At 40.1% G+C, this 23,298-nt stretch overlaps 1 protein-coding gene across 1 annotated transcript in view; it reads right to left on the bottom strand.

Annotated features, from left to right (window-relative positions):
* Positions 1–16,327, bottom strand: part of khdrbs3 (KH domain containing, RNA binding, signal transduction associated 3) — a 174,007-nt gene extending 157,680 nt beyond the window's left edge. Inside the window, exon 1 of the mRNA XM_085396525.1 lies at positions 15,882–16,327. Coding sequence (XP_085252651.1) covers positions 15,882–15,972 — 91 coding nt within the window. The 5' untranslated portion in view covers positions 15,973–16,327. The remainder of the gene's footprint in view (positions 1–15,881) is intronic.
* Between the last annotated feature and the right edge of the window lie 6,971 nt (positions 16,328–23,298).

Here is a 23,298-nt window from a genome sequence, read left to right on the forward strand (position 1 = left end):
TCTCACACTTGTCTGCTTGACGTTTGTTCAGCTGTGTAAAAACTATAACTTTAGTCTCAGCCAAACCGATTTACTCAGGAACAAATAAAATACTGAAAAAAGCCAAACAATAACATTTTTAAGTTACCTAAGTCAGCGGTCCCCAACCTTTTTTGTGCCACGGACCGGTTTATGCCCGACAATATTTTCATAGACCGGCCTTTAAGGTGTCACGGATAAATACAACAAAATAAAACTATTCATAACACACGTGAAAAGACCCAGGAAAACCGAGTTAACGATAAAAACGATAACAAAATAACGCTGAAAACCGATAAAAACCATGAAAACTATACATTTCACACCTGAGCCTCAACTCTCGCGGCCCGGTACCAAATGACTCACGGACCGGTACCGGTCCGAGGCCCGGGGGTTGGGGACCGCTGAGCTAAGTGACTTATATATTATGTTTAACCTGAGTAGCGAAAGACGGCGGTGGGTTTGAAAACGATCTCGTCTTGATAAACTGAGCAGATATTTGAGGTTTACACAGTTACATTCTGGCCTGAAAATATGTTAAACGTTTATTTTGTGACCCAGATAGAATAACAAGAGTAATATTATAACTAACTAGCTGCCGCCATTGTTGGAAACTGAGCAGGGCTGCGCTATGAATTCTGGGATAGGTTGGGCCACGAAGTATACACCCGACCCATCCTTCAAATCTGTGGAAATGAAGGGCGCATTTGTCGGAGTCTTCGGCCTACAAATGCGGGCACAGGAGGATGCGGTTCCTGAATTTGGACAAAGCTACGATAACGGACACTGCTTCTTCTTCTTCGACATAAATATTCACTGAAAATCTGATATAGATACAACATTAATTCAGCATTTTAAGCTTTCATTATTTTGTTTATTAATTTAATAATTTTTGTTTAATTCTTTTGTTTAATTGTCTTGTTTATGCACAATTTTGAAAATATATTACAAATAGCCAAACTGCATGGAAAAACATTAATTTTTCAGGGAAAACAGTAGTTTTATTGTACCAATACCTGTATCTAAAATTTTAAACCATACCCAGTGCTGTCAAGGACCTAGCAACACACACCTATGGCTGATCTTCTAACCATAGAGGTGGAATATCTGCTTACAGCATACTGCTGCCTAAACAAGTGCGCTTTGCATTATTTAAGCAGCTCTGACCGTCCGCTTTAATTGAGTCTCCTCTTGGACAGCCTTCCTAGTAGACAGCTCGAGGCAGGCCCTCAGCAAGGTATGCAAGCCGGTCGAGGAGGAAAACGCACATTTCTGTGGCATGTGAAATATGAATGCAGCGTTTAGACCTGAGGAGCGTGTTCAACATGGAAATTTGACAGTCTCAACATTAAATCAACAAACTGAGCCCACGGCAAGCTTTGCGCCAGGTGGAGACTGTATTCTGTGAAATATGGTGATGAGATTGTGTGGACAATGATAGAGGTGCAAGGAAAGCCCAATGAGCCAAAAGCTGGAGAGTAATCATGCAATTATTAAGCACTGTGGCGTGGAATGAGCAAAAAAAGCGCCCAGAAAAGCCACAGCCCATAAGCTACAACAGGAATGCTCTTAGTATTGGACAGTGATGCTAAAACGATGCCTATTGGTAACGGCTTTAACCTCCTAGGACCTGGCGTCCACATATGTGGACATCACATTTTGGGTTATTTAGACCAAAATACTCAATTTTGCTCTACAAGGGCCTGATATCCACTTATTAGGATGTTATACTGCTGCTGTTCTATCAAACATTTAAACAAATATCCTCATATGTGGCTCTTATTTTTCATAAAAACAAAAATAAGGTAAAAAGAAAAAATCTCGTAATTCTTTGTTTTTACATTCATTGGGCCCCAATATGTCCAAATATCAAAGAGAAATTAAAAATGCATGCTGTGGAAGAGTTTGGGTCTTAGGAGGTTAAAAACAAAATTAACAAAAAAATAAACAAATAAAGCTCTTTAGTACATTAGTTAATGTTAGAAACAAAATTATAACTTTCCCCCCAAAAAAGTAAAAGAACAAAATGTGCACAACTAAAAAAATGAGACTACAAAAAAAATATTTATGCCAAAAATGCTCATTTTAAGTAATCTGATTACAGGTGACTTTTGCGTGTTATATAAGCACAATTTAAAATGTTATATTACATGGTCAAATACAGGTTTTTTGCTTACTATACGTTTAGTTTTTACCAAGCATATTTTTCTTAAATAAATAATTGTTTAAACAAATAAACCTTTGATTTTATAAATTTAAGATACAGCTTACTCAAGATTGTTGCTATGTTTATGGAGCCAAATAATTTTGGCTCTTTTTTTTCTGATATTCATGGTATTTAGTACTTACTTGAGAATTACTTGCTAAGCGTACACTGTATTGTGCACATCAGGCAACCATGGCATTAACATCAGTTGCAGTCTTGTTTCTGTAGTGCACGTAAATATAAATAATTCTTATTTATCTTTTTACCGAGCTGTAGTTTATGATGGGCATATACTGAAAATGGCAAATGGAATATGGAGTATAACTGGCACATTGGTACACATGTGGTACATTGTAAAACCAAAACAGTGAGCTGAAAGCCACTAAAAGGCCCCATTTAGCTAGAGGAAAATACAGATAAGTGACATTTCTCATTGGGTTCATCACTTTAAGCAATTCCGTTTTCATTACATACATTTGTCATGGTTTTCTTCCAGGCCTTTAATGACATATATCAGCGGTCCCTAACCTTTTTTGCGCCACCGACCAGTTTATGTCCGACAATATTTTCACGGACCGGTCATTAAGGAGTCATGGAGAAAAAGACAAAATAAAACCAGTACTGGTAGCAAAAAAAAGAAGACTTATTCATAACACACAGGAAAAGACCCAGGGAAACTGAGTTAATGATAAAAACGCTAAAAAAATAACGATAAAAACCGATAAAGATAATCACATAAAGATAATCCCACCTGAGCCTAGGGGTGGGCGATAGAAACGATATAAGATAGAAACGATATAAATTTGGCCAACGATAGAGATTTTGACTATACCGCTCTATCGCGATAGCGCATGTTGATGATGTCATCAAGCGGCACCTGTTTTGGTTGAAACCATCGCAGCGGCTAAAACTATTATCATATGCAAATTATGCCGGGCGAAAGTCATATCAAAGAGATGAAGCACTTTTGAAATATGGGGAAAGCCAAAAACTGCGCTTCCTCCACTTCCGTAACATTGATTCATTAATGTTGAATTCTCTCGCAGCTGCTCTATTCCCATGTTGTTGCAGTATATTAATAACTAACCTCGTATTGTGGACGAATAATCTCAGTTGTTCTCTATCTGCTACCCCTGGGAAAAATTTTCAGAAATCACAATATCTCTTTCCACTGCTATGCGGATGATATCCAAGTCTATTTCCCTCTGGATTTGGATCTCCAATCCCCGCTATCGCCGTTGCTTAACTGCCTGTGTGATGTCAGAGACTGGCTATTGCATAACTCGCTTACCCTCAATGAAAACAAAACAGAAATTATCGTCTTTGGTAGCCATATGCCGTTGAAACAGCTATCGGGGACCTTAGGTTCTTATGCCAGTCATCTATTGTCTACTGTCAGAAATCTGGGAGTAGTGCTGGACAGTTCCCTCAAATTAGATAAGCAAGTGGCTGCAGTGGTAAAAACCAGCTTCTACCAACTACGCCAAATTTCGAAGGCAATGCCTTACCTACGACACAAGGACCTTGAAAGGCTCATTCATGCTTTCATAACCTCTAGACTGGACTATTGTAATTCTCTTTACTTAGGCCTCCAACTCTCCCTCATCCAACGCCTACAATTGTTTTTAAAATTCTTCTATACACTTTTAAAATCTTAAATAACTTGGCACCCAGTTATTTGATTGACCTTCTTAATTTATATATCCCTACAAGGGCACTCAGATCCTCTAATCAGGGGCTCCTAATGCAACCAATGTCTCGACTAAAGACGAAGGGGGATCGTGCCTTTGCTTTTGCTGCACCAAAACTGTGGAACAGCCTGCCGGTTGATGTCCGTGCGTCGGAAACTATTCAATCTTTCAAATCACGGTTAAAAACCCATTTGTTTAAGCTTGCCTTTCAAACTACTTAGCTTAATTTCTTCCCGGTTCATGCTTGTTGCAATAGTACCATCCTATAACTGTATTTTTTGTTGTTGATTGTTTTCTTTTGCTGTAAACCTGCAAGTATGGCTCGTCTGTGAAGCACTTTGTTGTACCTGTGACTTTTAAATGTGCTATAGAAATAAAATTGAAATTGAAATTGAAAATTCTCCTGACTGAAGTTTGGCCCGTGTATAGCATCCTGCTATGCGATTGCATTTGTCCCTGACCACCAGAATCCCTCACGTTAACTTTTATTGAGTGGAAGAAAGGTTGGCGTTCATCCTCCAGCTTCACTGTGCTAATGTTATGCTAACATAGCTATGTCGCTAGCAATCACGTAGCACAACATTATATACCAGGTAGTCCAATTTCAGTAACCCTGCAAACACCACTGCTGTTTGGTTTTCTTTCTTCATTTATGTCGGAAGTGGTAGCAGAGCTGTACATTTTAATTAGTTTCAAAAATCTCTCAGTCAGAACATGGTATGTCATGTTTAGGTGTAAACTAGCGAGCTAACTTCCTGTTAACTTATAACTCCGTTAAATTTAATAACTTCTGTTTTCATGGATGCATGGATGTTAAACTTAATTGTTACACCTGGTAAAGCAGCAACGCTGATGATTTTATTAAAGATTAAGGAATTTAGACCGTTTTTAACTCTCAGTGTTCGTTTGACTTTGGGACCTAAAGGGACGGAGTTTTGGACTCAGATTACTCCGTGAAGCTCCTCACTACGGCAGCCGTAATGCTCTGACAATCCATCAAGCAGTGCGGCTTACCAAAGTTGTACTAAAACATTTTTCAACAGATTTCTGCACGCCAAAATCAGTTCGAGGTCAGTAAGCACAACCAGAATTTATACATAAGGCACACTCTCGATTTTTGAGAAAATTAAAAGGATTTTAAGTGTGCTTTATAGTGTGGAAAATACGTTATACAGAAGAAAAGAATATATCGCGATATATATCGTTACCGCACTTGCTTCAAATTATATGCGATATGAATTTTAGGCCATATCACCCAGCCCTACCCGAGCCTCAACTCGGGTATCAAACGACTCAGTACCGTTCCATGGTTTGGAACCGCGGACATACATAATAATTATTATTAATATTATTGTGCAACACAGGTGGTTTAATCACTAGCTCCTCTACTCTATATGTTGAATAAGGCAACCATTTTTTACCCCTTCAAGGGGGTAAACACATATGTATATTTTTTATGTATAAAAAATATATGTGTGTGTTCCTAAGCAGTAGAAGCTACATATTTGTACCATATTTGTAAAAGAACATTGCAATAATTTAATAAAATTGCATGAGCTGTAAGAATTGCAAACTATTAAATATAAGAAGTTTCTCATAGTTTTTATTTCTCATATAAAAAACAGCTAATAAGCAGCTCTGATACACTCATTTATAATTGTGTAGGAGTGTGCTCTATAGCTCATGAGTTACACTTTGAGATTTGTATTTGTTAGTCAACAATGTGTTATTTCTCCTTTGAAAACACACAAAGCCTAGCTTTAAAGAGAAAATATACGCCCACATGTATGGAATGAAAAATTAAATTCCACATACACCAGTATGTGGCTGAGAATAACGAAGCCCTATGTAAATATGTGCTTAATAAAAACACATCAACTTCTACCAGAAGAAGATATATATAACATATAATACAGAAAAGTTTAGTCATTTAAATTAAAAGGTGCTAATGGAATTGTAACATTGGGAAGTATACATTTATATGTATTGTTGTGAATTTTAAAATGGATGCATTTTCTAACAGCCATTCATACACAATACACACTTTTGGAAACAGAGACACAGTAAAAATCAATTTCTGTCTCTACAGTTGTCTACACTAATACTAAAGAGTTGGGTCTTAACTATGTGGACCACGTTGAAGGCCCAAAACAGATACATATACATATATTCATACTTCTTTGCAAATTTTGCCTCATTTTAAGGATTTTAAGGTTTACTACCAGTCTGTGTGTGGCCAAATAAGTTAAAATACTAACTTTACTTTTAGATTTTAAGGTTTTACTCAATTTAAAGTAGATAAAAAAACATTTAATATGTTCTAAGAAGTATCTAACTCTGTATCTGTCTTTAATATTGGTGGTGACTGCTGGGTTTTCTCTGGTAGTCAGGTTCCTCCCACAGGAGTGTGCTTTATTGCTTATGAGTTTTTTTTATTTGTTAGTCAAACGCTGTTTTTTTTTCTTTCGAAACTCACAAAGTCTAGCTTTAAAGAGGGAGAAATCCGCCTACATCGTTGGAACACAAAATCTAATTCCACATATATATCAGTAGGTGACTGAGAATAAAAACACGACTTGATAAATATGGGCTTAATGAAAACGCATCAACATCTATCAGTCTTCCTCATGAAGGCAACAAAGAAGCTATATATATATGTTTTATATATCTATAAAACAGCAGGTTGCTAATGGAAATGTTGCATTGTGAAGCAAATATGTATTGTTATGAATTCTAAAATGGACACATTTTCTTGCACACACTCATACTTCATATACTCACTCAGAGAAAAGGATGCAGGAAAAATCCATTTGTGTACCTACAGGAATAATCTACATGATTACTGACTGAATAAAATAATGACATGAATAATTATTGGACCTTAAGGTAACTATGTGCACCGTTTTAAACGTCCAAAAGGTTCATATATATGTTACCAGGCAGTAAAAGATACATATTTGCACCTGGAAGTAAAAGTATGTATCCTTTACAACACCAGGAAACATCCAAAGGACAAAAAAATTTTCTCTAAGAATTTAAGATTTGTTCTCCTGTCCTCTCACAGGGCAAAGATGTACATGCTAGGTAAGTATTCCCCAAATCTATTGTGGGTTCAGATACAAAATAAAGCTTTGAGGAGTCAGTAAAGTTAGAAAGGCCACATACATAACTACCCAACTCAAGAAATTACCTGAATAGGTACCCCTATGTCACCCTTTGTAAAGGGTCTTCTTGTTAAAATAAGTACCCCCTCAAAAGGATACAATAGACATACCTAAGGACAGAATATGCTTTGAGCACTCAGAAAAGTGTTTTATGAATGCAGTCTATTTACCATTCTAATTGATAACTAGTGATTGTGTTTGTTTACATGTACCAGTGTGACTCTATAACTTGAGTAACATTAACATACTCCAGGTTTTACATTTTAACTGTATTAAAGCTTATCAGGTGCACCTTCGAAGCGGCTCATTACTGCTGCCCTAATGAGCGAGAACATGCATTTCACATTAGCGGAGAAATCAAGAAAAATATGTGATCCGTCACGCCTGCAAACAAGCAGGATTTTGGAAATAGCCGGGGTGTGCCTGCGTTCGTCCTGGCCTACAATTCACCCCTGGATTCCAGTGGGAGCTGCTGCGAAGCAGGAGACGGCGCTCCGCAAACAGCCCTCAGCCACGGCAACGCTCTGCAGACTCGTCTGCATGCAAAGCCAGTTTCTGGAGCTCCGCTTTTCTGCTCACTTACAGTTCACTTGCGAGTTCACTACATCTGTGGGTCAGATCACCAGTCAGGTCATGGCCTCAGACAGATTCAGTGCTGTGGCTGCGCCTTCACCTCCACCTCGCTGTGTGGCTCAGCGTGTCGGCCCGCCGCAGAGCCGCAGATCATTATCACTATCAAGTACTGTTTCCCCAACAAAATGATATCTCTGCCTTTGATCCTATGCCAAAGCTTATTTCTGCACACTTTGGGCATTGTATCCCACAGATTGCTCTCACTCAGGACACAAAATCAAGCATGGCTAAAAATACCCTCTGTTCTTCTGATGAGACGGAAATGTATGAATTAACAATAGGAGCATCATGTCTGAATTAAGGTTACTTTCCCACACCTGCTCATTTTTTCCAGATGTTCTGTGTGTGTGTGTGTGTGTGCGTGTGTGCGTGCATGCGTGCGTGTGTGTGTGTGTGTGTGTGTGTGTGCGTGCGTGCGTGCGTGCGTGCGTGCGTGTGTGTGTGTGTGCTTGTTGCTGTTAGGGGTTTTTTTTGATGGGAAAGCTAGCTCAGGCTGTTAATGTAATCCAAACATTGTGCCAGGCTCCCGCTGTGGAGTATCCAATTAAAAAAAGCATCTTATGTGTGGGACTGAGGTTACAATGTCCAAACTGGGCCAGAGGTCCTGAAAGATTCAGAGCGGGCTGCATGCAGCTCTGCAGACACATCCTGAACAAAGAGAATACATCTGCTGCAAGGAGACACTTGTTTACAACTAGAAACCCACACAAAAACATGACTGTCTGTCCTTTGAAGCACAGCAAATTTTGTTTCAATGATCTTTAATAATCAAAGGTGTACACAAAAAGTTTGTATCTTCTGCCTGATATTGTGGAGGACTGCAAAAATGCCACGGTGGGTGGTACAACTCCAAGGTGATCAAGGCTGTCAGCTTTACCTCCTTTTAATATTTAGCTCATCAGTGTGCATCGAGGCTGCAACGTCAAACGAGAGCTGAAAAATCTTTGAATCTCTCGCATTTTCGTCACATAGTCTAGCACCTCACTTTAGAGCCAAACAAAATGAGTTGACAGCGAGGAGCTAATCAGGAGTAGAGTAACACCTACACGCAGAAAAAAAGCTTACATTTCCAAAAGCATTATCAACAAGACTGTCAATAATGTGTCTTTAAAGTTGTCCTCTTTTTTTCTCTATGCTTTTATGTAACTTTCTTTTTGAATTTTGTTGTCATGGCTTGTGTTTGGTTTAAGACATCCATCTGTAACACTTTTCTCTACTCCATCAAAAACAAGTAAGTAAAGGTTCATCCAATATTCATTTTCTTTGTTGATGCTGTACTATTAAAAAGACAAGGCCTGGTCATTTGTAAAGAAGTTTGCACTCATTTCCATTATTATTACTATTAGGGCTGAACGATATATCGCATTTGCGATAATATCGCGACATGATCAAGTGCAATTTTCTAACCGCAAAGGCTGCGATTATACTCTGGACATGTCCAAATTCATGGGCTGCATCCTCCTGAGGCCGCATTTGTAGACCGATTACGTCACAGCGACGCGCCGAAGGCTGTCCAAATTACTACCATATCCCAGAATTCATAGCGCGGCCCAGCCAAACTCCAGTTTCCAGCAATGGCGGCCGCTACTAAGTTTTAAAATTACTCATACTAATCTTTCTGGGTCACAAAATAAACTTTTAACATATTTTCAGGCGAGAAAGTAGTTGTGTAAACATCAAATATCTGCTCGGTTTATCAAGATATCCCATATTTGCAAAAGTGCTTCGACGTTTTCAGAGGCGTCTGCTACCCACCAGCTCGACAGCTAGCCAGGAGCTCGAGGGTTACTGATGCGGCCGAGAACGGCACAACTCCCGGCACATCATTTTCAGATCACCGCGGAGTTTCGCTGCTCGGGTTAAACGTAATATATAAGTCACTTAGACAACCTAAAAATGTTATTGTTGGGCTTTTTTCAGTGTTTTGTTTGTTCGTGAGTAAATCGGTTTGGCTGAGATTAAAGTTATTAGATTAGATAAAATAAAACTTTATTAATCCCCCGGGTGGGTTCCTCCTTGGTTTTCACACAGCTGACTAAACGTCAAACAGAAAACTGATTAAACAGAAGTATGAGACAGTCGAGAATTTACACCAGTGTCTGGTTATATTTTAGATAGCAAGAAGCAGACGGCCGAGTTTATTAAACTCCACCGAGACAGCGGTGACGCTAATCAGAAGGCTAGACCGTCCAATTTCACGCCTTTAAACTTTAAAGGCGTGTTTGTGTGTGTGTTTATACAATTGCTATTATGTTTGCACTTTATGTGTAATGTTACTGACTACAGAGATCAGTAAGATGTGTGTATTTTTTATTTATTAGTTTTATTTATTTAATATTATTTTTTAATTGAATGACTGTCTAGTAGTTCACAGATGTCGAAAAACTGAGTGTGGTAAAGCCACTGATTTTTTTTATGTATATTTCTGCAATCTGCACATTGTACTGACTTTCATTTTAATGTTTACACCAGGGTTCCTTGCCAGCACTTTATGCTCAGATGTTTGTAAGCTAAAAATAAACTATTGTGTATGTTCAAATATACTGTTGTGATTGAAGAAGTTAAATAAAAATGTCAGTCATCAATTCATGCATCACCTCATGTCATCATAACAGAGGTCTGTCTTCCAGGAAAGAACAGTTTAAAATTAATGTAATATAGTATTGGCCATACTATATGATGTATTGCTTGTCTTTGTTTAATAATACAGAAGACAAATACCTTAAAAAATAATCGCATATCGCATCGCAATCGCAATATTGGGGCAAAAAATCGCAATTAGATTATTTTCCATAATCGTTCAGCCCTAATTACTATTAATATGTAGAATTTGTAGACAGGGGAGGATTTCTAGGACCTCATGCTTTATAGTTTCCATAGCCCTGACCAATCACATTTGAGCAGGCTTTGCTGCAAGCAGGTAACTGGCCTATCGGACATCATGTGGCCTTTAACTTATCTAATTTTGCTAATTTGGCAAAGCAGCTGATGAGTTCCCAGACTGAGTTTAAACAAATATAAAATGTATTAACATATCATATGTGCTAACCATAACTTTAATACATTTTGGGAGAGCAGCACCAACAGTAGCAAATGGTGCTTTGCAATATCAAACTGACAAAAAATACAAGAATCTAAATTATCTGTTGAGATTATTTAAAATATAACACTAAATGTTATATTTAGCTACAGCTCAGGTGGTAGAGCAGGTCATCTACTGATCGGAAGGTTGGTGGTTCGATTCCTGGCTTCCCCTAGTCTGCATGCCAAATATCCTCGGGCAAGATACTAACCCCAAATTGCTCTCCGATGCATCCATCGGAGTATGAATGTGTGTGAATGTTAGCTATAAAGCACTTAGAAAAATGTGCTTGTGTGAATGGGTGAATGCACAAGTTGTGTTAAGCGCTTTGAGTGCTCAGATGAGTAGAAAAGCGCTATATAAGAACCAGTCCATTTACCATTCAGGGCATTTATTTTTTTTTACATAGTTTAATAGTATCATTCACATCATAACATAGCTCAAAAGCTTCTGTGTTAATTACAGTTAGGCGTGTCCACAACATAGACAGCATAAGCAAGGTAAACTGTCAATAAAATCCATAGAACTGCACAGTTAGGTTTGAAAACTGTTCCATAATTTGAGGTCTGCACTTTTGACGTTGAAACAGAGAGTCAGTGGGACTGTGTCTTGCTGCTACATCATCTTAAATCAGTCATGTGATTTGGCCATTTGTTGACTCTCGAGACTTAATTATAAAATGTCTCATTAATCCTAACCTTTTAATATGTGTATATTCACATGCTAACCTTGTTGTAACTAGGGTTTCTACAACAAGCAAAGCCAAACAGACCTCAGCTGACCTGTGCTGCATCTATCCACTGGGAATTCCCGGTCACAACAGGTGGAAACAAACCCAGCCTCAGAGCTAGTCTACGCCTAGTGCCAGTCCCAAGATCGGATAAATAGGATGGTTGCACGATGAAGGGCCTCCTGTCTAAAATGTATGCCAAATCCATTGGATCCATCAACTGTGGCAATCCCTTGGAAAAAGCTTCCCAACGCCCCCCACCTTTTTCTCCTCCTGTTTGCACAGGGACTGTAGCTGCTGGTCTCTCTGCACTACCACAAAATTAAGAATTAACAATTGCATCGCACTTCATGAATCCTGTACAACACTGTATCAAGTCCCTTCTCCCCTTATAGTCACCAGGGTCTGGCAACTTTTCTAATGGAAAGACAGTGGCTCCTAAAATTTATTTTTACACTCTAAATTTATTTTCCTGTATTCTATGTGCATTACTACAGTGACTGTAAGCTAGGCTTCCAGACCTGCAGGTGATGTACAGCTGAACACTGCACCTGAACGCCTCCTGTGCAGACCCACGCAGAGCACCAGAGCTGCTGCTCTGCTAACATTCTGCACGCTGCGCAGACACACACGGCTTAAAGCAGATTCATTTCCCCCAAGTCAGCAAATAGTCCCACCTTTATCTATTATTTTACCGCACATTACTTCTTAGATGCTTTGATGTCATCACTCGGGTAGCATGGCTTGCTAGATTTCTCCAATTTGCATCTCCACTGAGTGAAGAGAACAATAAAAGCCTTGTTCACTAAGGGGAACAAAGCACACAGTGGATCACATCAAATATGAATTGAAGCGAAGTAGAATTCCAGTAATAATGTGAAATTTAAGATTGTTTCTAAGATCCTGGATGAACTTTTGCTCTCAAAACAACTAGTTAAATTCACAATGGAAATAACAATTTTTTACAGTCGTGATTTCATGTTAATAACAGACGCACTTCCTGCCACATGAGGTGTTTTCGTACCTGGAAGCACTTCATTAGTATGCTGCTGAGGATTTTTCATTCCAGGCAGACTGTTAGTCCTGCTTGTCTCTTGTTTTGGCTTAAGATATTCCTCCAGCTCCAAGAGCCTGATGCTGCCTGTATGCGGCTTGTCACAGGGGGAAGAGATATGCTCTTTGCGGGAGAGGAGCTTTGCGAATGGCTCAAACTTATCAAAGCAGTCCGCCCCGTCCCCGAGCTTCCAATACAATGCCCCCCTAATTTTTCCTGAATGGAAATCTCTCCAGACCTGGAGTAATCTCATATTCGCCGTGTGCACGCAGTAACTCCAGTTACTCCGGCTCTGTTCCCTGCATCCCCTGCCAATTGCATAATCAAGTCCAGAACTCATCAGCAAGATGGCAGAAGAAGTGCTCTATTAAGCCGCATCGTGTTCCATCTGTTGTGTAAGAGAGAGATAACAGTATTTACAGTTTTGGAGTTGTGGCAGACTGTTTCGGCCAAATTTTGTGCACCGCAGAGTACCGCTTACTTCATAAAATGTCACGGATTAATTCTGCCACTGCGACAGCGTCCAAGTGCAATCTTTGCCCTCGACGAAAATATCGCCAACTAACTTTATTGGAAGTACTACATTAAGAACTTGTTGTACAATATTTTACTTCACACTCTTTTTTTTTATTTCTTTTTTGGCATATCCTGGCCCATACTTTAAGTATTCACTCACTTTTATTCCATTCCGGTAAGAGGCTAATATTTGCTAGAACTCTACAGAAGACCTGCCATGTGGATAAAGGTCTTTAAGAGAGAGTCTGTCACAGAGGTGGCTGGTAAGTGTCTTTCAACTAGCATTAAGGATTCGGTGCTGCCATCTTCCCTCTATCAGCAAGGGAAATGAGTGTTGTTAGAAAAAAAAAATCTAACCTAGATCTGAAAAGGAGCTGATAACCAAAAGTGCTGAGTGAAACAAAGGCTTATCTGCCTTACTGAGTGGAATGAATTTACCTTACTGTACATGAATCAGCTCAATGAAAAATGCTGCTTTTTCAAATAAGACCCAATGGTTGATATTGTGAGGCCTCCAAAATATACAGACCTAACAGAGGACAGTTACTCTGTTAGTCTAGAGTCACTTCTGTTTACATTTCACTATATATAAAAAAGGAGATCAAAGCCTTTTGGCTCTTGCATTTTTCATTGTCTACCTTCCAGTAAAGAATGTGCCACACTTTTAAACCAGTCACTTTCATCAGTAGGCTGTGAGACAGAGCAGCGCAGTGGAATAGTTTTATTTATAATATTGTGCAAAAACCTGTTAAAACAGAAAGTCAGTCACAGAGTTTGTGCTTTACACTGTGCTATCTATATTTTTAATATTTAGGAGCATGTATAGGAGTGTAATAGAAGTATAATTGCTTCATTTTTCTGTGTACGCTTCTGTCCTTGCAGAACCTTGTAGAAAAACAAGGTGCAACACTCACTGGACTGTTAACGGGACATGGAATATTTAACACACCTGACTTTTACATAAAACCACCATGTTTTTATTACGATTTACTCCGAAAAGAATTTGAGCAAACTGACCTAAAGAAAAGTTAGTTAACCTAAAGTTAATCCCATCCAAGTTCTTTATTTTCGATGTGCCGTACTTAAGGACGAGTCAAGACCTTGACATCTCTAATTTTAAGTTAGATACCCATTACACAACCTCAATACAGTAATCTTTATAGTACGTACAGTCAGAAAATGTTGGCATAAAGGACCCATTTTTAACTAAGTGTTTACATCGTGTGTTAAGAGACAGCTTGTGTTCATATCCCCCCCACACTGCAGCACATTTGAACAATATTAACAATGATCATCTCAGTCATAGTGGCCCATTAGCAGCTCAATCTTTACACTGTTCTCGCACACGCAAACACTGGGAGCCGCAAAGCACATCTACACTAATCAATCTTTGTCCTCAACACAACTAAAACAACCAAGGCAACAGCACAAATTTAGAGATTTGGACGCAAAAGTGAAAGCTCAAACAAGTATGCACAACTATACTCTTCACTAGGTGTGCAAAACAGACGGAAAACTCAAAATAATTAAGTACATTTTAAACACCTGCATACATTACATTAAAGAGCCTATTTTAAATTAAGGGCCCACCCATTAACTGCTTTCCTGATTTCCCTTTTCCTGTCATTTTCAGATCACTTTACATGTTCTTTTATATTGGCTCAAACAACCAGGGATCAAAATAACCTGTAAACTGATTGTAACTATGGCAAACTCCAGCATCTTAACACCATTAAACTTGATTCGTGCCTGGCTTTGCTCTGAGCCCCAGCGAACCCTTTTAACCCTGAGATCCCCCAAGTTTGCGAGACAGCGAGTAGAACTGGCGCAGCTGTCGGCATAAAAAGAGCTGGGATTCAACAGAATTAGTTACAACCCAGAAGGACTGCTTACAGACCTGGGCTCCTTGTCTCGTCTGTTACCTGTAAAGGCAACAACAGCCTGCTCGACTCTCGAACAAAGCCCGTGAGTGCTGCTTGAAGGATGCACTTGGCTGCTGTAAAAGCACACTCCTTAGAGCTCAGGAGTCTCCAGAAAGTGTTTGCAAGAGAAAAAGGGGGGGGGGGGGGGGACCCCGACAGCTTCAAAGCAGGACCCTGTGCAGCGGATTAATTAAAGCGTCTGCATGCGAGCGCTTTTGTCGCTCCATCCACACACACACACCATTTCAGTCACGTCCGTGTCTTCAAAATAGGAAACACTTCTATCTGAATAAAGAGCGATTATTCCTGCGCTGGCACCACAGCTCACACATGTCAGCACGGGGATAGAGATGAGGGCAGCCTGTAAACTGAGATGTCATTCCGTTCCTTTCACGAACTGCAGGCTAGCATTTCACGGTATGCCATCAGAAAAAGAAAAAAAATATATAGGATATTCAGATATTCACTTTACCGGCATTTCCCCGGCTTTATGACATATCATATCCACTAATTGCAAACTAATTAAGACGAGCTGAAATGTCATCATTCACGCCAAGGCTTGGCCAATTTAAAGGTTTGAAGGTGCAGTGTTTAGTCTCTCCTGCCATATTTTATTCACTACTGGAGGCTAAAGCACAGTGTGAGCATGAAAACTTGGCAAAAACAGCCCTGTTGCTAAAAAGCACCTGGCTGTGCTAGTGTGACCAAGGGGAAATTTGTAAGTACCTCTTATTTTTAACTCAAAAGTGGGCGGACTGCTGATGTCGTGTAGCCTGGAGACCAAACGTTAAAAACTAAAAGTTCTTACTAAACATTTTTCGCGCAGCTCAAGTGTTTACTTCAGTGTTTATCCAGGGACGCTTACCTTGATCCAGTAGCCGCAGGGAGTGCTGAAAAGACGGATCCAGCGTGTCCTTCTCTGCCATGAGCTCCGGTAAGTACTTTTCGCTCCCCATCTTGTCCTGCGCTGCTTTCTGGGCTTCCAGCTACACTGCTCAAACGCAATTCAAGAAAAGATCAAAACAAAAACTTGCTCGGCGTCCAGGAGGCTCCAAGTTGGGAATATTTGTGTGGGGGGAGGAAAAAACGCGGGCTCTAATGTCGTCCGCGCTCGCGCTAGAAGAGCATTTCCCAGTCCTCGCGGAATACACACACACTCTCTCTCTCTCTCTTTCGCACGCGCGTGCGCGCACACACACACAGTGAGCGTTTAAATTTGAACGGTAGGTTTTATCCCATCCAAGCAGAAGGCAAAGCCCAGCTACGCATTACACCCGGAGCGGTCCTCTCCTCTGTGGGTGAAGGGGCTCTTTGAAGCTCCCTCTGTTGTATCCAGAGCTGAACCGAGGCGGAGGCAGTGATTGGTCGCCGCGCGCTCACGTAGCGGGCGGAAGGGGGCGGAGCGACACTTGGGAGCTGTCCGCGGTGCTGAGTCCCGCAATTACCATATCATTATCATAAAATCACCATGAAGAGTGGCAATTGAGAAACACCCAACTAAAGCAAACACTCCAAGAGTAAGAGTGTGTTTTGTTCTGTGCAATGTAAATAATGCACATTACTTCCACTACAGCTACACTCTAAAGCCCCTTTATTTTTCAAGATACACAGCACAATTTGCAACGAGTAAAAAGATGCTATTAGCATAATAAGTTTGTGTTTGAGCACTGGGAGACACAATAAGGGTGTCTAAACCAGGAAAGTGTAAGTTTCAGAACCAGTCTACGACAGCCATTCCTTGTTATATTAATCCGTACCGAAATTAGTTGGCAGTCCAAGATGGCGGCACTGAACTTTACTGCTGAAACATTAGTAAAGCTGTAAACTTTTACTCTGTACTGCCACCGTTGTGTATTTTTTGTCTAACTAACTAAGGCATATGCAGAGCACTGATAAGTACTATGCTGATATTACTACCGGATTGACTCTACCTTGCTAAGAACCAAAATAAATCCTGTTTTACTCGCTCCTTGTGGAACACGGTCACTAGCGGCATTCAAGTTCTGAGGTATCTGGAATGCAGTCTTAGAAACACTACAGAAACTTCCATTTTTGTATTGTTGCGGTTGAAGGCAATGACTATTATCACTTTGCTGCTAGAAATTCTCTGCTGCTGCTCACTTCATGACTGAAGATAATGGATTCTATAAAGCAACCCATGGTGTTGTGATGTCCCTAATACTAACAGAAATGCATTTTACTGCAATTGAAACCTATAAAAATCAAAAAATAAAACTCAGTATGTCTCAGCCACTTTTATCAAAAACACAATGAACATTTCCAGAAGTTTTTTACCTCACCAAATGTACATTTTGGGGAGTTTTTGTACTCCATGGGACCCCCATTCAATATTATACCTACAATATCTCCTGAGCTCTTCCAGAGAGAGGGAGACATCCATTATATTTGAAGTTCATCAAAGTGTACATCACACACTTCATTTCCTGCATTCTGGTGAATTTTTATGCACCAGGTGACAGCACATCATAAACTGGAATATAATGCAGGGAGGTTCAGGCATTCTCAGCTATTCTCATTTTTTAATATTACGCCTGCTGAGTCAACACACAGGACTTCTCATGTTGGAATATTGGTTAATATAAGAGAGGAAAACAAACAAGCAATGAGAGAAAGGAAAAAGAACAAAAAACAGAAAAAAAAACCCAAAATAACAAGCCACAACCTGGGAGGGATTATGATATTAACCAACCCTTTCCATAAGAACCACACAGAAGTTGGCTACAACATCACTGAGCTTCACATTCCTGTTAACACAGACAGAAGTTTGAATGTGTTCGTACTTTGTAGAAGTGCGCTATCTGTACATTGGGCCACACCTCTTAATCTTCCACAAGTGTATAAAATCACACACCTAGCAATGCAGTCTGCCTTTGAAAGCATTTGTGAAAGAAGGAGTCAGTCTATAGAGCTCACTGAAATCAAATCAAATCAAATCAAGTGAAGTACTTCAGTAGGATGCAAGAAGTGTGAAATTTCTTCCCTCCTAAATATTCTATGATCAGCCCAAAGTGGTATCACTGCAAAGTGGAAGGATTTAGGAACCATGGCAACTCAACCAGGAAGTGGTGAACCAGGTAAAGTTACAGAGTGAGGTAACTGAGCACTGCTGTGCATATTGTGGACTGTAAAAGTCACCAACACTCTGCCGGCTCAGTAAGCAAAAAGTTCCAAACCTTCTCTCGCTTTAACATCAGCACAAAAAGTGTAATGTGTAGGTGGCCCAGTGCTTCTGTCCACATGATTCAATTTTAGTGTTATATTTTAGATGCAGATATTCCACATGCATTGGAAAGCTTTAGTTTTTCATTTTGTCTCTTCCCCTCACCCCCAACCAGTTGCAGCAGATGGATGCCCCTCCCTGAGCATGGTTCTGCTAGAGATTTCTTCCTGTTAAAAGGAAGTTTTTCCTTCCCACTGTCACCAACAGCTTGCTCATAGTGGGTTGTCTGACTGTCTTTTTTTCTCCATATTACTGTAGGGTCTTTACCTTACAATGTGAAGCGCCCTCAGGCAAATCGTGTTGTGATTTGGTGTTATATGAATAAAATTGAATTGATTTTTGCAGATTTTAAATCTAACTTATATTGTAGTATTGTAGTCCAAGCTACCTAGTAGTAATAAAAGATGCAATAATATACATTCATAAATCATTAATTAACTTTTTATGTTAGTATATTTTTATACCAAAAGTTTTGCACAATTAAGTACGATTATGAGTTTCACTGGAGAGACAATCCTAAAAAAAAATCCCTCTTTGCAAATCAGTTGTTTAACACCAAACAATCATGTGCACTTTTGATGTAACACAGTCTGAACTTGCAGTGCTTTCGACACTACTTTTTTGCAGTGGATTTATTTCTGACTCGTTTTCTCAGTTTTGCGAATCAGAATTTAAAAAGCCACTACACAACAGTGACTGCAAAGTGATGAGATATGCTGGGGGAATAGCATTAAATACAATATCTGTAAACTCTTTAATGAGTAAGAGACACACAGTGAGTCACTGTGTTTTAAGGGCATAAATCTAGTCTGCACATATTTGTTTTCCAAGCCTTTCTCTCACACACGTTAGAAATAGAAACACAAGGTGTGGGCATAGAAATGACTGTTGATAAGTGCTGACAGATCCACCCAACAGATGTATGTATGAAAATAGATTTCCACAGATGCTTTTTTGACTGTTTAAATCCTGTGAAAATTGCTCATGTATTAAAACACTGGGTGTCACTCAAGGCTACACAGGCGAGGCTATTCGGGGCAGATACAGGAACATCTCGCGTGGTGATATGTGCTCTTTATTCATTTAAACAATTGATTAGGACAGCGTGACTCTTTGTTAAGGACAACATGTCAATAGTTCTAAAAAAAATCCATTCACCTTCTTATAGGTCAGCCATGTGTTTCTCCTGGGCGTGATTATGAATTTATTAAATAAGTAGGAGCTGCTGCTGTTGAGAAAACACAGCCACAAAAAAAAGGCCTGCGGACAAACTTAGTGAGTCTCCACACAACTGGCACCAGCGACATTAAATGGCAGATACAGAGCTTATCCAGGCGGCAGATATCTAAAGATACGTCCACTTTTATCAGATGGAGCCCAGCAGTTCCTGGAAACACGCACAATGACAATGAATACCAAAATGTATTTGTGAGGAAATTTGTGCGGTGCGGTGTTCGAACAGATGGGAAGGTAACAGGATTTGCACATAGGCTTCATATTTGTTTAAGAAAAAAAAGTGGTAAAAGAAAAAAAGAAAAAGATAAGAATTCTGTCAATATTTGTGGAGGATGCTGCGGTAGCCTCAGGTGGGCGGCTATCTGTAGGCTGATCAGCACTGGTTATATAATTGAGAATTTTTTTCCCTTCCCCTCTCCATTCTATTTCAATAACTTGGAGAAAATGTGACCCAGAGGCTAAAAGCAAGATGGGTTTATGTATATTTATCAGCGTTTATATTCTCCATGAACTTTGGAATGCGCTATTGGTTATTTTTCTTTTTTTTATATATTGCTTGATATTTGTGCTCTGGAATAACCGCTCAGGGCATTAATGATTGTAAAATAAACAGCGCGCAGTGAAAATGAATGGGTAGAAATATGCACGCTGAGGTCTGCGAGCTTAGGAGTCAACCGCGCAGATAGAGAAACTGCAGTGGCGCAAAGAAGGCATGCGTCATGCAACGTCCCACTTTAGACATGTGAGCCCTCCCCACCACCAGCACACCGTCACCCCTCCCCTCCTGCTTTGATTCTTCCCAGACTCTCGTTTATGTGTGATTCACGGCAAAGAGAAATGCATTATGAATCAGCTTACTTTTTAATCTCTCCCAGAGACCATTAAAAACCGGCTCAAATGCACTAATCTCCTATTCAGAGGAGCGACTTATTTATAGATATGCTTGCCATCTGTTGCTCCTCGTCTTCTTAAACAAAGCCTGGCGTTACCGTTGATGTTTGGACCAAAGTTACAGGGGCCTATACCTAGAGATGCTGGCTTTTTTAAAATTTATTTATTTATTTATTTAATATTTTTAAAAATTTTTATTGAAAGGGAGCTCAGTGCTGTAAGTGATTGCAACACATCAGCTCCAATGAAAATAATCATGGTTTATGGTGGTGTTGGAGGGACCCCCTCCCACCCCCTTCTACACAAGTCACGGGCAACCAAACGGGCAGCAGGGCGGGGTGTAAGCAAAGCTGTGAGGTATGTTCTGTCAGGCGGGTGTAAAGAATGAACAACAGCGGGCTATTACATTGACAAAGTGTTATTTTGATCATTAGAGAATGGCTGGCCCGCCAGCCCGTCCCAGCCCACTAAATATGATGTCGGACTGCTACACCTAGACAGGCTGTGCAGCGCCCCGGGGCGTCATAAATGCTACATGCACCCATACTATTACATCTGCAGTCTTCTGCTTTCAGGGTCAGCGTTTTCTTTTTTCTTTCTTTCGTTTCTCTCTCTCTCTTTCTTAACAAGAAGAGTTCATCAGAGCCGGAGACAGCAAATGTTTATTGATTTCAATGTCTTGTCAGCTTTCAGTCTTCTTAGAATTTCTTTCCAGGGAGAGGGAGCCGTCACGGTTTTGGGTGGAGATGTTCGGCTTGTCACCTGAGGAAGTAATTAGACTTTGATTTGTCCTCAAGTTAATTGCGGTGTCACTTCGTGTCAGGAGAGGAAAGTGAGGTGGGGGGTTTCAGAGCTTTGGGTGGTGTAAGTGGTGGGGATCTTAACTTTCTACTTAAATTTGGATATGACAAATAGAGGGGGCATTTTTAGCACCTCAAAAGGGTGGATTCCCTCAGCAGTGGTTTGGCAGGAGAGCAGCAACACTGCCTCCTTGTGCCCATTTTAGCAAACAATGTGAGAAAAAGAGATCCTCATCATTAAGAAAAGGGAGGTGGAATGGAATTAAAGCCCTATAAGAGCAAGGAATGCATGTCTGCGCTTAAAGGCGGACTAATTGCTGTAAAGCTTTGCTGTGGGGGGTTTTGCTTAATTTATTAGCACTCCCCCACATATACACACACACACACACCCTTCAGTGCATATTATGCTTTGGTAAAAGCCTCATTACAGAGATAGACCGGTCTTGTGTTTAAATCCAAAATAGCGGGTATTTGGAGAAAATCATTTTAATGCATAACTAGAAAATGAGGGAGGAATTAGAAGAGGTGCGCAAAGAGAGGAAATGGGTTTTTTTATGTCACTGTGCTGCCCCTTCTTCTTTATTTATCCTCTATTTCCTCCTCTTAAGAGGTTCTACAAGCTGCATGCACGCTCTGCAGTGCCAAAAAGCTTTTGTAATGCTAAATTGCATTTTCTCTTATACACTTTGCAAATACCCCCTAATAACAGAGGAATAAAGCACAATTCCTCCTGCAGCCACGCTTGTCTTCCAGAGTAATTTTAACAAAGCTCTCCTTTCAGCATATTGTTTGCTTCCTCATAGAGACCCACAATGCCGCTTCAGACACAAAAAGGCGCCTTATTGTGGCCACTAAATGGAGCGCTTGCGTCCATTAAAGAATCATTCAACACAAATGATATTGCCAGTGCCAATCTATCAGCCGCATTGATCATGCATCGTTGGCTGTGAAGTGCAGACTCTGGTCTCCTGTCCTGGAAGTGTTGAGCAAAAGAAACCTAATGAGAAACTGTCAGCAGCGCGCAGGTAAACAAATCAATGGTACCCTGCAGGGCTCCCAAGGTCAAGACACACACAAACATACTCCCAAACACACACCACCAAGTCGTCCAAAGAACCTGAGGTTGGAGCTGCCGTCAGAGCCTTTGCAGTGTAAAGGGGCGCTGTCAGGGTCTGGCTCGCAGCAGGTAAACTGGCTTTAAATGGGATTTCTCCATGCTGCTTCGTCAGTGCTTTACCTTAAGGAATAGTTCTGACAGGTTTGGGAAATATGTTTCTTTACTTTCTTGCTTTAGATGAGATGATTGATAACAGTCTCATGTGTGTAAAACTGGGACTGAGAGGCACTCTATCATCTCCACTCACAGTTACCGAGGCTGCACTCATGTTCCTGTGAACCGGGGATTTTGCATAGAAAACGACATAAAGTGAAACCACAGTAAAAAACAAGTCCGCAGACTGCTTTAATAACAAAAACGATGACAAGTACTGTGAAAGCACAATCAATACCTGAGTAGACGCGAGGGAAATTCTGAAATATTCATACACTGACATGTTCCATTAGGCTTTGTTCTATGGCAGACTATAACATTGTCTTTACAAATGCTTGTTTTTGCTCTCATAAGCAATTCTAAACACAACTGATAGCTAATGCCAAAGCAGATAAATCATTTTCATTTTTTTTGCTTAACTGGCAGCAAGTGCAACATGTAGTCAGTGGCTCAGTTTTCATCTTTTTTGTTGTTGTTATTTCTGTGTAATGAATAAGAGCTTAATAGAGCAGCCCTAAGTAGCTCATGCTACAGTATGTATTGACTGAATGTGTGGTGAGTGCACTTACATACCAGAGAAAGGCACAAGGTCAACAGCGGTAATTATTCTGTGGGAAGCACGTTGGTCTTCAGTGGGTGATTTCATTTCCTGTCATTAGCCACAGCGATTAAGCACAAGAACAATGATAGCATGATAGCATCAGCAACCACCACACAGCCCCAGGCTGCTCTCAGTATTCTCCAATATTCTCTAAATGTCGCTTAGCATGGGCTTGAGTCTCATGTTGTGTTGTGATAGCCTGAATCCTGAATGCTTTTCTTAATTACCTATGATGACATCTAG

The sequence above is a fragment of the Rhamphochromis longiceps genome, linkage group LG22 (genome assembly GCF_057381845.1).
Source record: "Rhamphochromis longiceps isolate RC_006_pf linkage group LG22, R_longiceps_female_GT1.1, whole genome shotgun sequence".
In the NCBI taxonomy this organism is placed as follows: domain Eukaryota; kingdom Metazoa; phylum Chordata; class Actinopteri; order Cichliformes; family Cichlidae; genus Rhamphochromis; species Rhamphochromis longiceps.